Genomic DNA, 24,889 nt, shown 5'->3' on the forward strand with positions numbered 1-24,889 from the left:
GGAAAATCAAGAACTAGAGGACGTAGGTTTAAGGTGAGAGAGAAAAGATGTAGTCAAAAGACAGCGACCTTTCCCCTTACACGAAGTGCAGTCCATATATGGAATGAGCTGCCAGAGGAGATGGTTGAGACAGGTAAGGTAAGTTGTTACCTGATTGGAAAGGGTTTGGAGCATATGGGCTAAAGCCTGGCAAACAGCACAGGCTTGGATAGGCAACTTGATCAGTTTGGACCAGATAGGGCAAAGGGTCTGTTTTGGTGCTGTAAGACCTTCCCAAGTCAGACCTCATGGACAGGACCAGGACCAAAGTTCAGTTTAATAACGCCTCTGCCGTCTTCAACGTAACATCATTCATTCCCACAAAAATACCAGGGCTGTTGGAGCTGACCACTGCTTACCCTTATCTGGTTCCGTAGCTGCTCTGCCTCCTGACGTAGCTGCTCGAGCTCACTCATTGTCTCCAGTCAAGCGCACGTCACTGAACCACCACCAGTTGGCCAATCAGAAATCTGCCCGGGGGGGGGGGGGGGGGAGACAAAATATGAAACTTGTGTTAGCAACCAGAGGGATACATGGGAGGAAATCAGAGTCAAACCTGAAACACAAGAGTTGCTCGAAACTTTGAGTAACTGCTACCAAGATGAAGCCAAACTCAGGTTGGAAGAGCAACTCCATATTCCCCATAGCCTCCAACCTGATGGCATGAACATTGATTTCTCCAACGTCCAGTTATTACCCTTCAACATTCTCTTTTTCCACTCCCCATTCTGGTTACCCTCGAAACCCTTACCTTCTCTTCCCTTTGGTTCCTCCCCTGCCCCCCAATCATCCACTGTCCTCCCCTATTACATTCCTTCTTCAGTCCTTTACTTCCCTTTTAAATTTGCTGATGACATAACTATAGTTGGCAGAATTTCAGATGGCAACAAGAGGGCATACAGGAGCAAGATATGTCTTTTAGTTGAGTAGCATAGCAGCAAAAACCTTACACTCAACATCAGTAAGACCAAAGAGCTAAATGTGGACTTCAGAAAGGGTAAGACGAGGGAACACACACGAGGGTCCTCAGAGGAATCGGAAGAGTGTCAGTATCTTTAAGGATCAATCCTCGGCCCAACCTATTGATGCAGTTATAAAGGCGGCACCACAGTGGATTATTTCATTAGGAGTTTGGGAGATTTGGTACATCACCAAAGACAACCGTAAATTTCTACAGATGTACTGTGGAGAGCATTCTAATTGGCTGCATCACCATCTGATTATATACACACACACTTACTGTAATCCAGTTTTTTCCCTCTATTATGTATTGCATTCTACAGCTCCCATAAAGACAACAAATTTCACAACTTATGCCAGTCATACTAAACCTGATTCTGATTCTATCTATCACCTTCCAATTTATCACACTACCCCACCCACCTTCCCCCTCACCTGGTCTCAACATTTTACCTGCCAGGTTTTACTTGCTCCCCCTTCCCTCCCCACCTTCTTATTCAAAATTTTGTCCCCTTCTTTTCCAGTCCTGACGAGGGGTCTCGGCCCAAAATGTTGATTGTTCATTCCTCTCAATAGACAATAGGTGCAGGAGCAGGCTATTCAGCCCTTCGAGCCAGCACCACCATTCACTGTGATCATGGCTGACCATCCACAATCAGTACCCCGTTCCTGCCTTCTCCCCATATCCCTTGACTCCACTATCTTTAAGAGCTCCATCTAACTCTTTCTTGAAAGCATCCAGAGAATTGGCCTCCACTGCCTTCTGAGGCAGAGCATTCCACAGATCCACAACACTCTGGGTGAAAAAGTTTTTCCTCAACTCCGTTCTAAATAGCCTACCCCTTATTCTTAAACTGCGGCCTCTGGTTCTGGACTCCCCCAACATCGGGAACATGTTTCCTGCCTCTAGTGTCCAATCCCTTAATAATCTTATATGTTTCAATCAGATCCCTTCTCATCCTTCTAAATTCCAGTGTATCCAAGCCCAGTCACTCCAATCTTTCAACATATGACAGTCCCGCCATCCCGGGTATTAACCTCGTGAACCTCTCCATGGATGTTGCATGGCTTGCTGAGGTCCTCCAGCGTTTTGTGAGAGTGTCCAACCAGAAGCAGTTGGAAAGAGTATCTGCATTTACAAAGTGCTTCTCACCCATAGGGTAACTTTGATTACACACTGGTAGAACACAGCACAGGATCAGGTCCCATGGCCCACAATGCTGTACCAACCTAATTAAATTAGTAATCAAATGCTGAACTAGACTAATCCCTTCTGCGTCCACAATGACCATAACTTTCCACTCCCTGCACCCTCGTGTGCCTTCCCAAGAGCCTCTTGAACCCCGCTAGTTTTTTTTTAGATTATGAAGACGCGCAGTCCTCTTTTATTGTCATTTAGTAATGCATGCATTAAGAAATGATACAATATTTCCTCCGGTGTGATATCACAAAACACAGGACAGACCAAGACTGAAAAAACTAACAAAACCACATCATTATAACATATAGTTACAACAGTGCAACAGTACCATAACTTGATGAAGAACAGTTCATGAGCACAGTAAAAAGTTCAAAGTCTCTCAAATGTCCCACATCTCACGCAGACAGGAGAAGGAAGGAAAACTCTCCCTGCCATGCCCGACCACAGTCCGACTCTGAGTCGTCCGCAAACTTTGAGCCTCTGATCAGCTCTCCGACACTGAGTACCGAGCACCATTTCTATCCAAACGATTCGACCTCAATCTCGGTCGCCAACAGCAGGCAAAGCCGGGGATTTTGAGGCCTTCCCTCCGGAAGAATCACGATCGCGCAGTTTTTAAAGATACTTCCAGTGAAGTACCTTCAGAAGCATAGTTGCCTTTGCAAATTTGGCAACATGACAGCATTTTAACAGAGCAAGTCCAGAACTGTTAATAATTTGTTTATTGATTGATTGAGATACAGCACTGAATAGGCTCCTCCAGCCCTTCGAGCCGTGCTACCCAGAAACCCCCAACTTAATCCTAGCCTAATCACAGGACAATTTACAATGACCAATTAATTTAGCAGCTGGCATGTCTTTGACCTGGAGAGGAAACCCACACAGTCATGGGGAGAACGTACAAACTCCTTACAGATAAAAGTGGGAATTGAACCTGGGCCACTGGTACTGTAATGCGTTGTTGTTTACCCAATACTCAAGCGAGCAAGGCCTCAATTTGAAATCTCATAGAGTCATAGTCACACAACACAAAAATAGGCCCTTCAGCCCAATTCATACATGCTGACTGTGTTGCCCTATGAACATATCCTAACAGCCCATGTTTGGCTGATAGCTTTTTAAGTCTCCCCTGTCCATCTACTAATACGCCCACCACAACCAGTATTTTTGGCAGGTCATTCCAAATACACATCACCCTTTGCATGAAGAACCTGCACTCTTCCCCCCACCCCACGTCACTTTTAAATCTCTCACCCATGATCTTAAACCTATGCAGTCTTGTTTTTAACAGCCCCATCCTGGGGAAAAAAAAGACTATGTGCTTTCACTTTGTCTATGGGCCTCACGATCTTACATACTTCTGTCAGGTCATCTGTTCAATCTCCTACCATTCCAGGGAATGGCACGATAGTGTAGTGGTTAGCATAACGCTTTACAGTACCGGTGACCCAGGTTCAATTCCCACCACTGAACATGTGGGTTTCTTCTGGGTGCTCCAGTTTCCTCCCACAGTCCAAAGATGTACCAGTCGGTAGATTAATTGGTCATTGGAAGTTGCCCTGTGATTAGGCTAGGTTAAGTGGCGTGGCTTGAAGATTCCGTGCTGTATCGCAATAAAAAAATATGAACTCCTAGTCTGTGGTACCTCTCCTGCAGGACATAAGATATAGGAGCAAAATTATGCCATTTGGCCCATCAAGTCTGCTACTTCATTTCATCAAGGCTGAGCCATTTTCCTTCTCTGCCCCAATCTCCCGCCTTCTCCCCATATTTCTTCATGCCCTGATTAATCAAGATTCCAGCCCAAGCAATATCCTGGTAGATTATATTTGCAACATCGTCATAGTCCACATAAATCTAGACCTAGTCATTTTACACAAATCTCTATGTGACCCAGTCTTAGTCTAAGCCATCTCTCCTTGTAACTCAGGTACACCCCTCAACCACCTAGTCCAGGCAAGATCCTGGTGAATCTCATACGCAACATGGTCCCAGTCTGCACAAACTGAATGCAGTCTTCTATGCAAGCTAGTCCTACTCCAAGCAACTTCTTGTAACTCCACACTCACGCCACCAACCACCAAATTCAGGCAACATCCTAATAATCTCAATCACAACGTAGTCCTAGTCTACGTAACCTGTACACAATCTATTCTTTACCCAACTCTCAACATGACCAAGCAACCTCTCCTATAAAAAGTAGTGGATACAACCCAGTCCATCACAGATAATGCCCTCTCAACCTTTGAGTACATCTACGTGAAACGCTGTCATAAGGAAGCAGCATCCATCATCAGGGACTCCCACCACCATATACTCTTTTCTTGCTGCTGCCATCAAGTAGAAGGTACAAGAGCCTCAGGACTGTCACCACCAGGTTCAAGAACCGTACCTACCCCTCAACCATCAAGCTCTTAAACCAAAGGGGATAACTTCACTCGCCCCATCATTGAACTGTTCCCATAACCAATGGACTCACTTTCAAGGAGTCTTCATCTTACATTCTCAATATTTATTGCTTATTTATTTATTATCTTTTTTTTTTGTATTTGCACAGTTTGTTGTCTTCTGCAATCTGGTTGAATGCCCAAGTTGGGTGGTCTTTCATTGATTCTGTTATGGTTATTATTCTATAGATTTATTGAATATGCCTGCAAGAAAATGAATCTCAGGGTTGTATATGGTTACATATATGTACTTTGGTAATAAAATTTACTTTGAAATTTTAACTCAGACACACCCACCATACCACCAAGTCCAGGCAAGGTCCTGGTGAATGTCAATTGCAACCCGGTCCTGGTCTACTTAACCTGTACACAATTTCTGTGTGACCCAGTCCAAGTCTAAGCAACCTGTCCTTGTAACTCAAGCTACAACCCCCCCCCCCTCCACCTCCCCACCAAATCCAGGCAACATCTGCAACATGGTCCTGCTCCACGTAACCTGTACACACCTAGCCATAGTTCTTGTTGCAACTCTCTACACGACCTAGATCGAAGCAACCTCGCCTCGTAAATCAGGTACATCCCCACCCCACCACCAGGTCCAGACAACATCCTAGACTTAGTGCTTGGTGGGGGAGGTGCACCTGAGTTGGGGAGGGGAAACAACATTTAAACATCTCATTTAAAACACAGTCCTGACAATGTTACGCCCCCTAGATACAGCCTGCATTCAAGCGTCCACAGGGGAAACCCAAATTCACAGCTTTGGGCTTAGAATGAGTGACAGCCACTGAACACAGGGCAGAGGAAAAGCACATTCAGCATGTGAATTAATAAGATGAAGGCAGAACCTCACCCCTCGAGCAGTTCACTATACTTCCTATTTTGAGAACATTCGAAAGCAGCCACTCCCTTCAGGCAAGGAAGCCTGCCTTGAGCAGAAATCCCGGCAAGGGCTGCATAGCACCGGTCCCCCAGTCAGTTTCATAAAAGGAACTGCAAGCTGACCGAGGCACAGAGGCAGGGGAGGTGTTAACATTTCAGAGGGCTATCCCATGAGCTCAAACTAGTCCCCTGATCAGCCAGTTTTGGAACCCACGCTGCCCTAGCACAACCGAGCAACCCCAAAATAAAATATATTTCAATTGCATTGTTATTAATTTATTTCAAAATGGCTCCATCCTGCTATAGGATTGCTGGAACAAACACAGTGTGAAAGTGAAGGCACAGGCAATGGGTGGAGTCCTACAATCAGGGGGAAGTGTTGAGGTTGCTACTTGTACAACCACCATTTAATGCACTAAGCGAACACCAGTCACAATTGTGTAATCTTCTTGGCAATGTTTCACATCACTCCCAGAGCAGAGACCGACCTACAACCATCAGCACCGCACCCGCACCCCAGATATTTTCCAGATGCAACTCTAGGGACTGAAGCACATCTCGAGTACAATATATTTTGCATCCAGTTTAAATACTACAAGTGAAATGGTTGCAGGCTTTTGAGATTGAAGCAAAGGAAAAAAATACCAGGGTTACAACTGGGGGACTGTTTTAGTCCATTTTTGATTGCAAGCTCAATAAATTGAGAAATAAATCGGCAAGTGAATGATTGTTCACAGAGGTGAGGAACCAGAATAAGAAATCAGGTTTAATATCACTGGTATAAGTCGCGAAATTCATTATCTTTGCTGCAGCAGTACAATAGAGGGATAATTCAGTTAATATATATATTAAATAGTTAAATAATAGTGCAAAAATACAGATTTTTTAAAAAAAGATAGTGAACTAGTGTTCATGGGTTCAATATCCATTCAGAAATCGTATGGCAGAGAGAAAAAAAAACTGTTCCTGAATCATTAAAGTATGTGCCTTCAGGCTTCTGTATCTCCTTCTTGATGGTAACATTGAGAACAAGGCTGGACCTGGGTGTTTGGGGTCCATAATGATGGACTCCACCTTTCTGTGGCATTGCTCCTTGAAGATGTCCTGAATACTACGGAGGCTAGTGCCCATGATGGAGCTATGCAGCTTATTTTGATCCTGAGCAGTAGCACCCCCCCCCCACCTCCACCATACCAGGTAGCAGTCATGTAGCAGCGTCTTGTGTTGAATGAAAGGCGTTCCTCAACACCAACTGGAGAAAGGGAGGCTGAGCAGGAGCCCAGAACTGGGAAAGAATGCTTGCTGCAAACTGCCTAGCGATTGTTGACTGCAACAAGAGATTCACAAGCTTAATTAGGACAGCAGCATTGTGAAACATTTCCTATTTACTCACAGGAATCCAGCCCATATTCTTTTAGGACTGAAACATTCCTTCCCACCCGTTTAACACTTTCCTTCCTCCTTGCATATTTAACTCTGCAACTTCAATTTCAATATAGAGCACAATATCTTGTAGATCAGGCACATTAGCCAAAGCAGGAAAAGGTGAGCCACCACAATGATGACCGATCACAATATGCAACATGTGTCCCATATCTCTTCGTGCCCTGACTAACAGAGAGAAGGTGCACCTTACACCTCCTTTGGCAGAGACGTTTCTACACCCCCTGCCCCAGTATACATGTACTTCTGCATATAACAATGACCTCGACTTTGACTTTGAAAAAGGGAGGAAATACATTCTTTGCGGAACTGACAATCTGAAATATGAATGGAATGAAGTCCCATTCATCTTAGACAAGCGCAGGAGAGAAACAATGGTGACATATCAAAATCCTGCCACCCACAACACATGGTGTTCCGTGTGTGCTGACCTTTCTTGGCAAAAATTACTCAACTTTTAAAATTCTGCAGATTCTGGAGCAACACACACACAAAATGTTAAGAGGAACTCAGCAGGTCAGGCAGCATCTATGGACAGGAATAAAGTCACCGTTTGAGGCAAAGACCCTTTGATATAGAGAAGCATCGATTGTTTATTTCTCTCCATAGGTGCTGCCTGACCTGCTGAGTTCCTCCAACATTTTGTGTGTGCTGCTCAACTTTGAAATTCTCCTTCTCCCACTGAGGCAATCCCTCCCCATCCCCTCAACCACCTAAAACTTTGGGAGATCTCCATGCTCCTCCGCTGGCTTGATCCACCAATCACTTGTTGACTCGTCTCACCACTTGCCCTCATCTATATACCGGCCCCATCCCCCCTCCACTCACGGCCCTGACACAGGGTTTCTGTCCACAATGCTCAGCCAAGCTTTTGTTCTTAACCATCATACAGGTACAAAAGCAGAACCTTCAACTCATCAACTGCCATCAGACGATCAAGCAGCTATTTAGACCGACCCAATTTCTTTCCCATCAACTCACCCCAGAATCTAACCCCACCCACACATAAGCAGGTTGGTTCAGTGGTAAGGAAGGCAAATGTAATGTTTCAAGAGGACTAAAGCAAGGATGTAATGACAAGGCTTTATAAGGCATGGTCAGACAGCGTCTGGAATATTGTGAGCAGCTTTGGGCTCCACATCTAAGAAAGGATATGCCAGCGTCGGAGAGGGCCCAGAAGAGGTTTAGATAAATTATCCCAGGAATGAAAGGGTTAATGTACAAGAAGTGTTTCATGGCTCTGGGCCCGTACTTGCTCAAGTTTAGAAAAATGAAAGGGGGGGGGGTGTTGGGAATCTCTTTGAGACCTATCAAATATTGAAAGGCCAAGATAGAGTGGACATGGAGAGAATGTTTCCTACAGTCGGGTAGTCTAGGACCAGAGGGCACAGACTCAGAATAGAAGAACAGAGATGAGGAAGAATTTTCTTTAGCCAGAGGATGGTGAAACTCTGGTATTCTTTGCTACAAATGGCTGTGGAGGCCAAGTCATTTGGGTATATTTAAAACGGAGGTTGATAGGTTCTTAATTAGTAAGGCTGTTAAAGGTTACACGGAGAAGGCAGGAGAATGTAGTTGAGAGGGAAACTAAATCAGCAAGATCGTTTGGTGGAGCAGACTCGATGGGTCGAATGGCTTAACTCTGCTCCAATGTCTTATGGTGTTAATAAAACATCTCAAGATACCTCTCAGAAGCAATATTTGACTGCCACTTAAATGGCTGGTCAAAAAGCATCTTAGAGTCACAGACTAGTCTCTTCAGGCAGATGGGGCAGCTTATCTAGGAGAAGGAAAACTCCGATCTCAAACCTCCGCTGCCTTGCAGCTATACCCACTCATGGGGGTGGGGGGTGGGGGAGGGGAGGCTTCAGGAGTAAACCCCACCCCCACCCCCAGGGAAAAATCTGGAGCTGGAATCCCTGAGGCAGTTCTACATTGAGTTTAATGCTGACTGGCAACATCTAAAACAGGCTAAGGTCCAGGTTCGGGTCGATGGGACTAGGCAGAGTAACAGTTTGGCATGGACTAGATGAGCCGAACAGCCTGCTTCTGTGCCATAGTGCTCTATGACTCTATCTGTCCATATCCTTCTTAAATGTATCTAATGTCCCTGCCTCACTTCCTCTGGCAACTGGTCCTATGTACCCACCAAAAATAAAATGCCTCTTAGGCTCTTACTAAACCTTTCACCTTTATCCTTAAAACTATGTCTTGATTCGGATTTCCGAAGGACCGTTCTTCCTATGTATACACTTGGTAATTAGAACGCTTATGGGTGACTAACATCCGTGAGGAAATGACACACTGGTGTTGTTAAAATTTCTCCCAGTGTATTTATGTTCTGACTTAATTCCAACATGCGAGTAACAGCCACTAGAGAAGCTGGATTCAAATTCTGATTGAGATTTATTTATCCTGTGTACATCGAAACATACAGTGAAATGCATCATTTGTGTTAACAACCAACACAACCTAGGGATGTGTTGAGTGCAGCCCCCAAGTGTTGCCGCACATTCCAGCACCAACATATGGCAAGACAACTCAGAACACGACAAGCAACAGAACAACATTAGCAAAAACATCCACACCACACCTTTATGTGGCTTACTTACACATCAGTAAAATACAGAGAGTTGGGAAGCCTTGTTACTCTTTAAATGAACCATATTGCTGCTTTGATGAAGCATTGGGAGTGTGCGGGAGGTCACTAACACTTAAAATCCTTCACCCCATGGGGTTACCAATAATGGAAAAACAGTGAGAAGCTACGCTGCTCCCTGTAAGAATTTTGTATGTTTTAAGACCATAAGATATAGGGGCAGAATTAGACCATTTGACCCATCAAGTCTGCTCTGCCATTTCATCATGACTGATCCATTTCCCTCTCGGCCCCAAACTCCTGCCTTCTCACCGTATCCCTTCAATTAAGAATCTATGAACCTCTGCCAATATATTCAATCACTTGGCCTCAACAGCCACCTGTGGCAACGAATTCCACAGATTCACCTCTCTGGCTAAAGAAATTCCTAATCTCCATTCTAAAAGGACACCCCACTATTTTGAGGCTGTGTCCTCTGATCTTAGACTTACCCACCATAAGAAACATCCACACTATCGAGGCCGTTCAACATTGGATAGGTTTCAACAAGGTCACCCCTCATTCTTCTGAACTTCAGCAAGTACAGGCCCAGAGCCATCAAATGTTCTTCATATGACAAGACTTTAAATGCCAGAATCATTTTCGCAAACCTCCTGTGAACCCTCTCCAATGTCAGCACGTTCTCCCTGTGACTATGTGGGTTTCCTCCAGGTGCTCCGGTTCCCTTTCACAGTCCGAAGACTTAACAATTGGTAAGTTAGCTAGTCATTGTAAATGGTCCTGTGATTACTAAATCAGGGGATCGCTATGCGGTGCAGCTTGAAGGACCTATTCCACGCTGTATCGCAATAAATCAGTTGCGCAACAGCTGGAAACTTTTGAGCAACACATGCAAAATACTGGAGGAACTCAGCAAGTCAGGCAGCATCTACAGAGGGTAATGAATAAACGACGTTTCGGGCTGAGACCAGTCATTGGGACTGGAAGGGAAGAAGGCAGAAGCCGGTATAAAAAGGTGAAGTGAGAGGGGAATGAAAGGGAATGATGTGAGAAGCGAGGAGGTGATAGGATGGAAGCAGTAAATGGCTGAAGGAATCTAATTGGAGAGGACAGTGGACCATGGAATAGTGGGGCAGTACCATAGCATAACGGTTTGCACGATGCTTTACAGTGCCAGTGACCTGAGTTCAATTCCCGCCACTGCCACTAAGGAGTTTATACATTTTCTCTTTGACAACTTGGGTCTCCTCCGGGTGACGTACTGGTCAGTAGGTTAATTGGACATTGCAAATTGTCCAGGCTAGGAAATCGAGGTGGGGGGGTTGCTGAGCGACATGGCTCAAAAGACCGGAAGGGTCTATTTCGTGCTGTATCTCAATCAATAAATTAAGTGGAAGGAGATGGGTGGGGATCCAGAAGGAGGTGATAGGGGAGGGAGGGAAGAGAATGGGGTGAGAAGGACACCAGAATGAGGGAAAACAGAGGGGAATAGTAACCAGAGGATAGAAAAAAACCAATGTTCTTGCAATATGCAGAACATTGGACATGGGCAGGAGCAGGCAGAAAGAAAGTTACATAGCAGCTTTGACATAGCAAAGGCAGCCCTGGAACAGAAACTGTGCCACACAAGTGATGGATAATGACCAATGGGGAGAGAATGTAATCTTGAGCCCTTATGCTTTACCATCACCACAAGCCTCCTCTTCAGCAATAACAGGCAGCCATAAAGCACGAGACACAAATAACCCAATTTAAAAAAAGACCAAAAACCACTGTGCAGAGACAGAGAGGGAAAAAAACACAAATCATGCAAACAATAGAAACAATCCAACAGCATCCCGAAGCAGACTGAGTCCCAGATCTGCTCCTGGAGCAGCCAGTGTCAGCCCAAAGCCCCAGTCCCTAGTTCAACGCACCAGCGGGGACGAAACACACAGCAGCCAGATCAGTTCACAGCCTCAGCACCACGGAAAAAGGAATAAACAGTCACAGGACAGCGAGCAAAATCAGCTTAACCCTCGCCTCTGTACCTAAAGTCCGGGCTTCCAGTCTATTTGGGCCAATGTCTAAGTTGTCCAAGCACCAGGTAGTGCCATGTTCTAGGACCTGGACCCTGGCACCCCGATATGCCTGGGCCGCCCCACCAAAGCCGTTCTTGGTCTCTACATGTTAAGGGTGCAATACAGCGCCCTCCGACTGCTAACGTGTAGAGGTTCAACACAATTCAGTCAACTTGACTGGGATCACATCAAAGTTGGCATCATACAGAGCTGCATGGTAGCACAGCAGTTCGCATCACGCTTTCCAACGATCAGAAGATCAGAGTTCAATTCCCACCGCTGCCTGCAAGGAGTTTGCAATTTCGTGAACCATGTGGGTTTCCTCCGAGCACTCTGGTTCCCTCTCAGATTCTAAAGGTGTATAGTTAAGGTTAGTGAGTTGAGGGAATGCCATGTTGGCTCTGGAAGCACACCAACCCTTGTGGGCTGCCTCCGCTGAACAAAGTAAATCAAAATGAAAAGATGGATGATAGAGAATCATTTCAGCACATGACAGCAGTTGCTGGCTTGGTTCTTGAGGCAGTGTTGATCCTGATAGCCTTTTATATAAATTTCATAGACATATGTATATAATTGGTGCACAATTTAATTACAAGATCCCCCACCACACCCCCGGACCGTGCTAAGCATTGATGCAAACAATGGGTACCACCGTATGTTTTGATGTACATGTGACAGATAAAACTAATCTTTATCCACACTCTCCACCACCAGCTCATTGTAGACATCTCCAAAAGGCCGTGCAGTCACACATCACGGATTATGGATTTAGTGATTATGCCTACAAGAAAATGATGATGAGTATTATAATCAACAAGAAACGGTTGAGCACGTACTGGTGAGGTGTCCAAGACATAATCAAAGAGAGAGGATGGTTGATTTTAATGTCATCACGGAATAAAATACTATTTAACATTAACAATTTTTGCATAAATAATCACAGGATTATTGCTTTAAATATGTTTGTATATAGTGCAGTTCCTTAAAATACAGGCCTTTTTTTTTTATAGAATTTGATACAAATATAAATACATAGGATTTAAATATTCTGGTTCCTTAAGGTTGTTATTGCCAGGAGTGATAGTGGGGATAAACTCCCACTACCTATTAAGTGCTCTCAATGGTGTGTGACTCAAACAGCCACTGACAACCAAGTCCAACTCTTGGCCTTCACGTGTGGTTTAGCTACTCAACCTGGCAGAACAGTTTCTACTGACACAAGAAGAGGCAAAGGCAGGTTACTGGTGCCTTAAAACCAGTCACTTCAGGCAGATGGGACTCAAAGCCATGGCAGCTCATCCAGAAGAAGGAAAACTGATGTCAAATCTCCACTACCTTGTGGCTATACCCATTCATGGGGAAGACCTGAGGGAAAAATACGGAGCTGGAATCTCTAAGGCAGTCATAAGTTGAATTCAATGCTGACTGGGTCCTCCAACAACACTGCTGGTGCCAAACTGTTTGGGTCTCTGCTGTTCCTTTGGGTTCATCAGATGCTTGGAGAGGGAGAGCTTGTTACATGGACAACTGCTTGCTCTCCACAGTGTACAGCCCTGGCAAGCATATCTAGACAGCTGGGACACAACATCCAGGGTCGACCCTCACCAACTGAGGCATCCTAGATATCCCGACCGACACTCCAGTTCAGAAGGTGGTAACGTACCTTAGAGCTATTTACCAGCCGCCATAAAACACAGTGGTTAGCACAACGCTTTACAGTGTAGGCGACACTGCTTCAATTCACACCACTACCTGTACGGAGGCTATACATTCTTCCTTATGACTGCATGGGTTTCCTCCAGGTGTTCCGGTTTCCTCCCACAGTTCAAATATGTACGGCTTGGTAGGTTCATCGGTTATTATAAATTGTCCCATAATTAGGCTAGGGTTAAATTGGGGGACTGCTGGGCGGCGACTTCAGGGGCTGGAAGGGGCCTATTCTGCACTGTACCTCAATAAATAAATAAATAAATAAATATGTAAACAGACAGATTCAGTGTTGTATATAGTGACAGATACATACTTTGAACTTTAAAGACAGCGCCGCAACAAAGGGCAGAGATGCCTAGTAATATCATGTTCCCCACAAGGTCAGGATTTGGAAACAGGAACCTGATACCTTTATCAACCCCAGGCTAGAAAAGTCTGTAAAGAGTCCAATGCAAAGGGGAATCTGAGTTTCATACTGCTGGCTCTATAATGGTTTCCATTGCCAAAGCATGACTACCTAGGCTTCATTTCACAGGCTACTTGACACGATGGATACAATGGGGTTATTCAGGAGCAACAACGTGGTTGATGCAAATACATTGCACGTAGCATACTATCGGAAAATTAATCAGAAGCACAAAAGGAGTATTTTGATTTAATTTCCTGATGGGTGGTAGTGGATTTTTTTTTCCCCAGGCAACCATCACTAAAATGGCCAATAAGCTGGCTTCTGCTGTGTCCTCTTGCCAGGGATAACTAACTGCAATGGTTACAAATATGGTAACTAAGTCGAGAGTCAAACCAATTCAGAGAAGAAGAAAGTAACTAATTACCTGGAACAAATAGATTAATATGCAGAGGACCTGTCCTGGATCCATCATATAAATGTAATTGCAAAGAAAGCTCGACAGTGCTTAAATTCCTTAGGAGTCTGCGGAGATTCAGAGTGACATCTAACACTTCGACAAGTGTCTATAGATGTGTAGTGGAGAGTGCACTGACTGGCTACATTATGGCCTGATATGGAAACACCAATGCTTTTGAATGGAAAATCCTACAAATGGTAGGGGCTTTGGCCCAGTGCATGACAGGTAAAACCCTCCATGGAGCACATCTACATGAAACGCTGTCATAGGAAAGCAGCATCCATCATCAGAGATCCCCACCACACAGGCATGCTCTCTTCTCGCTGCTGCCATCAGGTAGAAGGTACAACAGCCTCAGGACTCACACCACCAGGTTCAAGAACAGTTACTATCCCTCAACCATCAGGCTCTTGAACAAACTCATCTACTGAGATGTTCCCACAACCAATTCTTTAAGGACTCTATCTTGTTATCTCATGTTCTCATTATTGATTGCTATTTATTTATATTTGCATTTGCACAATGTGTTGCTTTCTGCACTCTGGTTGATCTTTCATTGGATCCTGTTACAGATACTATTCTATAGATTTGTTGAGTATACCCAATGGAAAATGAATCTCAGAGTTGTATGTGGTGACATAGATGTACGTTGATAATAAATGTTACTTTGACTTCAACTTAAGGTAGAGGTTGATAGATTTTTGACTGATAAGGGAGTTAAGGGTTACAAGGGGAAGGAAGAATAATGAGATGGGGGATAAAATCAGCCATGATTGAATTTTGGTAACACTATCTTGAAGTGCCTCGTGGGGTTTGGAGGCTTGTGTGCCTCAGTGTTGGGCTGGAGTCAGAGCTTTATGCTTTGGGTCTTGGTAGCGTCACCCATGTCAAACAGGTCAAAGGGTAGAGGCCAGACCAACAGTGGACCACCAGTCCTCCAGGTTTGGGGGTTCAGCTTGGGGCTAATAACCTAGACCGGTCAAAAAAAACAAATTGTTCCGGAAACAGCAATAAAGAATTCTTTTTAATCTGAGTGTGAAGTTATTCCTGAGTCATCATCTGGGAATTGCATGACTGACAGTAGTGAAAATCGAGGGAAAGCTACTGACATGAAGGAAGCCCTAAACACCGCCAGAGATGGAGGACCTTCAGTTCTTCACTAAACACCAGCATCGTAACGGGCAAGTATCATTTTGAAGTCACTGGCCCTGATGGATAAGGTTTCAGGGTACCTGTTTCATGGCTACAACCATGGAATATAGTTCACGGAGTGCAAGCTTCACTGCCACAAGGATAGCGAGAGTAAACTCCTACAGACGGTGTCACTTCACCACTAGATACTCCAAGTCTGGTGAGCAGCAGCTCGCTGGGACAGTCACCTCCGAGCACCATGACGAACTGATAGGATACACAGAGGGAGACAGAATATGATACTGAGGTAGGTCTCTGCACAACCTATGGACTCACTTTCAAGGACTCTACAAATCGTGTTCTCAGTCTTATTTATTTATTTACATTGTATTTACATGGTGTCTTCTTTTTGCACATTGGTTGTTTGTTCGTCTTTGTGTGCAGTTTTTCAATGATTCTATTGTATTTCTCTTTTCTAAAGTGAATGCCCGCAAGATGAATCTTAGTATTTTAGTGACCTACACATTGAACTTTGATCGCATTGAATGGTACACTAGGCACAAAGATCCAAATGGCTTCAGAATCAGAATCAGGTTTATTACCACCAGCATGTGACGTGAAAGTTGTTAACTTAGCAGTAGTTCAATGCAATACATAATCCAGCAGAGAAAAAAATAATAAAAATAAACAAGTAAATCAATTATGTATATTGAATAGATTAAAAATGTGCAAAAACAGAAATACTGTACATTAAAAAAAGTGAGGTAGTGTCCATTTAGGAATCGGCTAGCAGAGGGGAAGAAGCTGTTCCTGAATCGCTGAGTGTGTGCCTTTAGGCTTCTATACCTCCTACCTGATGGTAACAGTGAGAAAAGGGCATGCCCTGGGTGCTGGAGACCCTTAATAATGGATGCTACCTTTCTGAGACACCGCTCCCTGAAGATGTCCTGGGTACTTTGTAGGCTAGTACCCAAGATAGAGCTGACTAGGTTTACAATCTTCTGCAGCTTCTTTCGGTCCTGTACAGTAGCCCCTCCATACCACACAGTGGTGCAGCCTGTCAGAATGCTCTCCACAGTACAATTATAGAAGTTTTTGAGTGTATTTGTTGACATGCCAGGTCACTTCAAACTCCTAATAAAGTATAGCTGCTGTCTAGCCTTCTTTATGTATCAATACGTTGGGACCAGGTTAGATCCTTTGTTCTACTCTTACTGAGAGAACAGGGATTCCAAACCTGGGGTCCACAGACCCCTAAGTTAATGGTAGGGGGTCCGTGGCTTACAAAAGGTTGGAAACCTCTGCTGCAGAGCCACACAGTAAGAAAACAAATCTCTTTGTCCTACCGAGTCTGTGCCATCAATCATTCATTTATATCATTTCACTCATTTCATCTCCCCCCACCATTCCAAAAAGCTCAACCCACACTGATGGAGGCCAACTAACCCACTGGATTGAAGCATCCGGGAGGAAACTTGCATGGTCACAAGGAGAAATCCACAGAAACACACAGATCAGAGCTGAACTCAGGTCACTAGAACTAGAGCTCTGCCACTGCACCACCCCTAAGTTCCTGGCCTCCATGTACACCCCCCAGCTGGCTTAGTGTCAAACTATGGTCAACAGCACTCCTGTGAGGAAGGGTGTTTTTTTTTGCAGACAAGCTCTACATAAACCCAAGACATTGTTGTTTCTGCACCTTTGCCCACGAGGCCATCTGGAAAATGTGCTTTTATGTGCACCACATCGTACATTGTTCTGTTTCATTAAGGCAGAGGAATCCTCCCCCTCAGTACATTCCGCCTTTCTGCTGGCAGCTCTTGCTGGAGCTGAGCAGAACACAAAGCCAGAGGAAGCTCACTGAAGCTAAGAAAAAATACACTCCCCCTTCATGAAGAGTCCAGCCTGCCAAATCACAAACCCCAAGCTCCTTTATAATTGTCAACTACCAGCTGAAGAGGTGGATTTCTTTATATTTAACAAAAAAAACATATACAGCAGAGAATCCATTTTGGAGACTCCCTGGAAAGAACGCAGCATTTTCAGTTAGCATTGAAGGAAGAGGTCTAAATAAATAACAAGATTTTTGAAAATACTGTTTTAGCAGCTTCGCTTTATGATGAGAGTTCTGAGCAGGACAGTACAACCGTTTGTTTCAAATCCAGCTGCTTCACATGCGGTGCCTCTCCATTAACCCACAATTTTCTTCTGAAAATACAGAAGATATTCATCGTTTGCAGACCCGCCTTTTTCTTTCCCATCTTAATGACAGAGCTTTGGAAGCCAGCCCTGTGTACGGGGGATGCTGTCAGATTGTGCATCATATATAGCAGAAATTATCCCCCTTCTGAAAAAACCTCACAACATATCTGTTCGGGAGAGGGTGTGCACAATTTGTGGGAGACAAAGATACAGCAGAGACTGGGGCTTAGAAAAACAAACGTTTAAAAAAAAGGACATTTCACAGAACAATGTAGTCAAGTCAAAGCTGAAATAAATTTCTCATCAATGTAGATAGATGTTACTATATACAACCCTGAAATTCACTTTCTTGTAAGCATTTATAGGAAAAGAAATGCAATAGAATTTATGAAAAATATGCATAAATATAAAATAAAAATATACATAAATACATGTTGACCATAAACACGAGAAAATCTGCAGATGCTGGAAATCCAAATCAACACACACAAAACGCTAGAGGAACTCAGCAGGTCAGGCAGCATCGATGGAAAAGAGTGAACAGTCAACACTTTGGGCCAAGACCCTTCATCAGGACTGGAAAGGAAGATAGGACAATGCCAAAATAATAAAGGTTGGGTGGGGGGGGGGGGAGAGGAGTGAAGGAGGATAGCTAGAAGGTGATAGGTGAAGCCAGGTGGGTGGGAAAGGTAAAGAGCCAGAGAGGAAGAAATCTGTTTGGAGAGCAACGTGGACCATAGGAGAAAAGGGGGGGGGGGGGGGGGAAGAGAGAGACACAGGGGGAGATGACAGGCAGTTGAGAAGAGGAACAGTAGAGATCCTTTGACGTCTAATGCTGTGCCAAGCTTTTAATATAGTCTAATATCAATCTAACAATTCCCTTCTCCAAACCCTCCATTTTTTATCCATCCATATGCTTATCTAAGAGTTTTTTAAATTTCCCTAATGTATCTACTTCTACGACCACATCAGTCAGGGAGTTCCACACACCCACTACTCTGTATAAAGTACTTACCTGACAAATCTCCAACACTTTCCTCCAATCACCTTAACATTATGTCCCCTTGTCTTACCCATTTTCACCCTGGGGAAAAAAGTCTCAGGGTATCCACTCTATACCATGATCATCTAGTGCACCTCTATTAAGTCACCCCTCATCCTCCTTCGCTCCAAAGAGAAAAGCCTAAACTTACTCAACCTATCTGCGTAAGACATGCTCTTGTTCACACAGCATTCCCTCTATAGCTTCCACATCCTTATTATATTGAGACAACCAGAAATTAATACAATATTCCAAGTATGGTCTAACTAGGGTTTTATAGAGCTTCAACATTACCTCGTGGCTCTTGAACTCAATCCTGACTAATGAAGGCCAACATGAAAGAGCAACACATTACCAGGAAAATTGATTTCTCTTTCTGGTAAAAAAAAATTGTTCCCCCCCCCCCCCCCAACTCCCCCTCTTCCTTTATTCCACACTCTGACCTCTTACCTCTTCTCACCTGCCTATCACCTCCCTCTGGGTCCCCTCCTCCTTCTCTTTCTCCCATAGTCCACTCTTCTCTATCAGATTCCTTCCTCTCCAGTCCTTTACCTTTCTCACCCACCTGGTTTCACCCACCACCTTTTAGCTATCCTCCTACCACCCCCACCACCTTTATATTCTAGTGTTTCCATAATGTATCTGCCGCCACCATCACCCCTGGCAGGGAGTTCCACGCACCCACCACTGTGTAAAAATGAACTCTGATATCACTACACTCCCCCCCACACACACACACTTTCCTCCAATCACCTTATAATTATGTCTGTTCAATCTATTATTAACAGTGCAAACAGTTGAATTCAGGCTGGGATGGACCACAACCATCACTCGGAATCCACAGAGCCATTAAACCCAGGATATGAAAGGAGGGTGCTGGAGGTGGGTGAGGGATGAAGCAGACACCAAGTGCAAACACTTGTAATGAATCCCACAGCAGTGATCTACGTCCTCAAGCAGTGCCAACCACGCAGAGCACAAAATCCGAGGGAATCGCTGAGCAGCCAAGAGATGGTTTTATAATTGTACACACAGAACCAGATAATAGTTCAGTCTCCATAGCAACAGAACTCCATAATACTCTGTGCTTATCTCTAGAGACAGTGTGGAGATTTTTCACACACAAAAAACCATAACAATTTGAAAGCATCCATTTCTCCCACAGAACTTAGTTCATGACGAGCTCAACAGTGAACTGATTCCACAACCTATGGACTCACTTTCGAAGACTCTATAACTCATGTTCTTAGTATTATTATATATTTGCAGAGTTTGTATGTTTTTGCACATGGATTGTCAATCTTTGTGTCGATTTTGTTGCATTTCTTTGTTCGATTGTGAATGCCTACAAGAATGAGCCACCACAGTAGTGAAGCAGTTAGCACAGCTCGAGGTGGAACTCAGAGTTCAATCCCAACGTCATCTGTAAGGAGTCTGCACGTCCTGGCCATAGAATGCGTGGGGTTTCTCCAGGTATTCTGGTTTCCTCCCACAGTCCAAGACTTACTGGTTAGTAGATTAATTGGTCATTGTAAATTGTCCCATCATTAGGTTAGGAGTTGTTGAGGATCGCTGGGCAGCATGGCTCAAAGGGCCAGATGGGCCTATTCCACACTGCATCTCTAAATAAAATAGATCTCAGGGTAATATATGATGACACATTCAAAGTACATTTATTATTGAAGTATATATACATTATACAACCTTGAGATTCGTCTCCTTACAGGTAGCCAGAAAACAACGAAACCCCAAAATAACTCATTATAAAAAGACCAAACACCCAATGTGCGAGAGAGGAAAAAAAAATTGTGCAAATAGCATTCAGAACTGAAATTTTATGAAAGGTACAAAGCCAGGTATAACTGCAGCCTGAGCAATTACATATATTTTATTTTTATATATACACACACACCCCCCTCGGGGTTTCGCGAATGGCCGTGGTTCTGCATGTCAAGGGCTTGACCTAAGAGCTCCACTCGCCTTCAGAGGACTGAGTTTTCGTGGCTCTGGAGACAGGAGAATCGGAGGTTGGTGTCCAAGCAGAAGACCAGTGTGTCATGGGAGATGGAAGATCCAAGGCTGTGTGACCAGAGACCAGAGATCTTTGGGCACAGAGCTTGGAAAAAGCAACATAATGGACTTTTAACATCATAAACCAATGAGTTGTTTGTTATGTCTCCCCTCTCACTGTGAAACGGAGACACCACTTTCTCCTTTACTGGGGGAGCAGGGGGGGGATAGATAGATATCAAATGTCGGGTGAACAAGTAGTCTTTGGAGTGCTGTAAGTCTGTGTCTTTGCTGTTGCCTTGCTCACGCTTGAGTGCTCGGTAGTGGGTGCCGATGCTTCTTTTTTGCTGGTGGGGGGGGGGGATTGTTGCTTGCTGTTGCTTATGCATGGGAGGGAGGAGTGTTGGGGGGGGACTTTGGCTTCTAACATTTAACTGTTGTTCATTCCTTGGGTACACTCCTCTGTTTTCGAGGATGGTTGCGAAGAAAAAGCACTTCAGGATGTATGTTGTATATATTTCTCAAACATTAAATGTACCTTTGAAACCTTTCAATCAGATTCAGGTTTAATATCACCAGCATATGGTGTGAAATGTGTTAACTTTATGGCAGTGGTACAATGCTGTACATGATAATAGAGAAAAAATGAATTACAGTAAGTATATGTATATCAAATAGTTAAATTAAATAAGTAGTGCAAAAACAGAAACAAAAAAACAGAGGTAGTGTTCATGGTTTCAACGCCTATTCAGAAATCGGATGGCAGAGGGAAAGAAGCTGTTCCTGAATCGTTGAATGTGTGCCTTCAGGCTCCTGTACTTCCTGGCAGTAACAACAAGAAAAGTGCATGCCCTGGTTGGTGCCTTTTTGAGGTACCACTCCTTGAAGGTGTCTTAGGTATTACAGGGGTTAGTGCCCATGATGGAGCTGACTAATTTACAACTCTCTGCAGCTTACTTCCACCCTGTACAGTTGCCCCTTCCCCCAAACCAGACGGTGGTGCAGCCAGTCAGAATGCTCTCCATGGTAAATCTGTAAAAATTTGAGTGTCTTAGGTGACATTCCAAATCTCATCAAACTCCTAACAAAATATGGCCACTGTCTTGCCTTCTTTGCAACTGCATCAATATGTTGGATCCAGCTTAGGTGCTCAGAGATATTGACACTCAGGAACTCTCTACTTCTGATGCCTGTGGTTCGTGTTCCATCATCTTACCCTTTCTGAAGTCCACAATCAGCTCTTTGGCCTTACCAACACTGAGTGCAAGGTAATTGCTGTGACACCAGTCAACCAGATGATATATCTCGCTCCTGTACACCCTCTAATCGTCATCTGAGATTCTGGCCACAATGGTTGTATCATCAGCAAGTTTATAGACGCCATTTGAGCTATGCCTAGCCACACAGTCATTGTGTAGTGTTTTTCCTTGTACTACAATGTATTAACGTAATGAAATTATCTGCATGCACAGCATGCAAAACAAAGTTTTTCCACTGTACCTCAGTACATGGGACAATAATTAACCAACTTATCATCTGCCTGCACTGCACTCTCTCTGTAACTAACACTTTATGCTGTATTTTTAATGGTTTTCACTTGTAGTACTTCAATGGGATACTCCAAGAGGACCACAACCTTGTGGTTTGGAGGGTTGTGTGCCTCAGTGACCCAGAGAGCTATATTAGCTGGAGTCAGGGCTTTATGCTTCGGCTCTTGGTAGGGTCATCCATGCCAAACAGGTCAAAGGGTAGCACCAGACTAAGAGTGGTCCACCTGTACTCCAGGTTTAGAGGGTTCAGCTCAGGGCAAACAACCCAGACTGGTAAAACAAAATCGTTATGGAAACAGCAATGGAGAATTCTTCTACATCTGAGTGTGATGGTATTCCTAAGTCTAAACCCAGAACTTGCATGACTGACAGTAGTGAAAACAGAGAGGAAGCTACTGACATGATGAAGGAAGCCCTGAACACCACCAGAGATGGAGGACCTTCATTGCTACCCTAAATGCCAGCGGCGAAATAGGCAGTAAGCAAGCAGCACCTCAGTGTGATGAAACAATCTGTATGAATACCATGCAAAGCAAAGTTTTTCCACCAATTATCCTGCTATTTGGGTTATGGCTTCTTTTCGATGTTGCCATCAGGCAAAAGGTACAGGAGTCTGATAACCCATGTCACAAAGCTCAACAACAGATTATACCCCTCTGCCATCAGGTTCTTGAACCCACCTGAAAAATCCTAATACTACTTCAGACTTTTTCTCCTCTCCCCCCCGCCGCCCCACCACCAGCCCCAATAAGTCATTATTGTTACTTACTTTGCACATGTGCAAGATATTCAAAGATTCAAAGTACATTTATTATCAAAGTACCGTATATAACCCTGACAGTAGTCTTCCCCACAGACAGCCACAAAACAAAGAAACATCATGGAACGCGTTCAAAGAAAGATATCATGAGCCACCTTGTAATTCTTCCTTTAATCCCCTCACCTTCTTAGTATGACTCTTCCCTTTTTGCTTTCCAGTCCTGATGAAAGGTCCTGGTCCAGAACGTCAAATGTTTACTCTTTTCCATAGATGTCCTACTGAGTTCCTCCAGCATTTTGTGTGTGGTGTGTTGGTAATGGGAGATCATTTTGTAGAAGTGGCAACCTCCGCACATAATTATCAGGATAACAGCACACTGCTGGACTCAGATGCTGATGAGGAGGCCCGCAGGAGCAGGATAGATTGACTGGCTGAATGGTGACACTACAACTACAACAACCTCAAACTCAACACAGGCAAGACCAGGGAATTGGTTGTAGACTTCAGGAAAGGGAAAACTGGGAGAACAGGCACAGTTCTCACTGAGGGATCAGCAGTGGAAAGGGTAAGCAGCTAAAGTTCCAGGAACACAAGAAGCTGCAGAGTGGTGGACTCTGCCCAAAACATCATGGGAAAATCCCTCCCCACCATTGGTAGTATCTATAGGAGGCACCACCTCAGAACATAGAACATTATTGCATTGACTCACAATATGCTGACCTTTTAACCTACTCTAAGATCAATCTAACCGTTCCCTCCTCCATAGCCCTCCACTTTTCTTTCATCCATGTGCTTATCTAAGAATCCTTTAAAACTCCCTAATTTATCTGCCTACCAGCACCCCCAGCAAAGCATTCCATGCACTAACCATTCTCGGTGTAAAAGACTCTACCTCTGACATCCCACTAAACTTTCTGCCAATCACCTTAAAATTATGACCCTTTGCACTACCTATTGCCATCCTGGGTAAAAGACAATGGCTGTTCACTCTGTACCTCCCATCATCTTATATACCTTTATCAAGCTCCTCTCATCATCCTTCACATCAAAGGGGAAATGCCAGCTCACTCAACCTTTTATCATCGTAAGACATGCTCCCTAACCCAGGCACTATCCTGGTAAATCTCCTCTGCACCCTTTCAAAAGCTTCCACATCTTTCCTATAATACGGTGGCCAGAACAGAATACAATAATCCAAGTGTAGGAGCCATGAATCTATTCTCTACTTGCTTTGCATGCTGTGTTGCATGTTTAGTGTGTTTACTATGGTAACTAGTCATTCACATCAGTGGGGACATGGTAAAAGTGAAGGGAATTAATGACATTTTCTTGCTTATTTCGTGGCAGTTGGTGGCTTAGGACCGCTGGAAGTCCCATATCTTTGCTGATCACTTAATATCGCTTCAAGATTGTAGGTTTGCTAATTGCTAACAAAGGATTAAAGGATTTGACTCTTTGGAACAATCATTTCATTGGAACGGAGGGTGCGTCATGCAAGCATAACAATCCCGTGGTAGTCTCAGGATAGCAGCAATTGTGTTTTGATTTTGGATTTGTTTTTGCCACTACACCAAGTGTAGTCTGACCGGTTTTATAGAGCTGCAAACATTACCTCATGGCTCTTGAACACAATCCCTGACTAACGAAGGCTACCACACCATAACCACCCTATCAACTTGTGCGGTAACTTTGAGGGATCTATGGACTTAGACCTCAAGATCTATGTTTCTTCAAACTGTTAAAAATTTTGTGGTACATTCTCTTTCAAATTGAACACCATTTGCCATTTCTCAGACCAGCTCTGTATCCTGTCAATGTCCCAATCTTCTGCACCAGGACTTCCCAACCTGGGGTCCATAGACTGCTCAGTTAATGGTAGAGGTCCATGGCATAAAAAAGGTTGGGAACCCTGTACGACACAATCCATAACACTAACAACCTTTGTGTCATCTGAAAACTTACTAACCCACCCTTTCATTTCCTCATC

General features: G+C 44.1%; 1 protein-coding gene across 3 annotated transcripts in view; it reads right to left on the reverse strand.

Annotated features, from left to right (window-relative positions):
• Positions 1-24,889, reverse strand: part of LOC140197835 (guanine nucleotide-binding protein G(I)/G(S)/G(T) subunit beta-2) — a 154,738-nt gene that overhangs the window by 47,339 nt on the left and 82,510 nt on the right. For all 3 annotated transcript variants that reach the window (XM_072258320.1, XM_072258318.1, XM_072258319.1), the window contains one exon: positions 399-509. In XM_072258320.1, coding sequence (XP_072114421.1) covers positions 399-455 — 57 coding nt within the window. In that variant the 5' untranslated portion in view covers positions 456-509. The remainder of the gene's footprint in view (positions 1-398; positions 510-24,889) is intronic.

Source organism: Mobula birostris, chromosome 5 (assembly GCF_030028105.1).
Source record: "Mobula birostris isolate sMobBir1 chromosome 5, sMobBir1.hap1, whole genome shotgun sequence".
NCBI classification, from domain to species: domain Eukaryota; kingdom Metazoa; phylum Chordata; class Chondrichthyes; order Myliobatiformes; family Myliobatidae; genus Mobula; species Mobula birostris.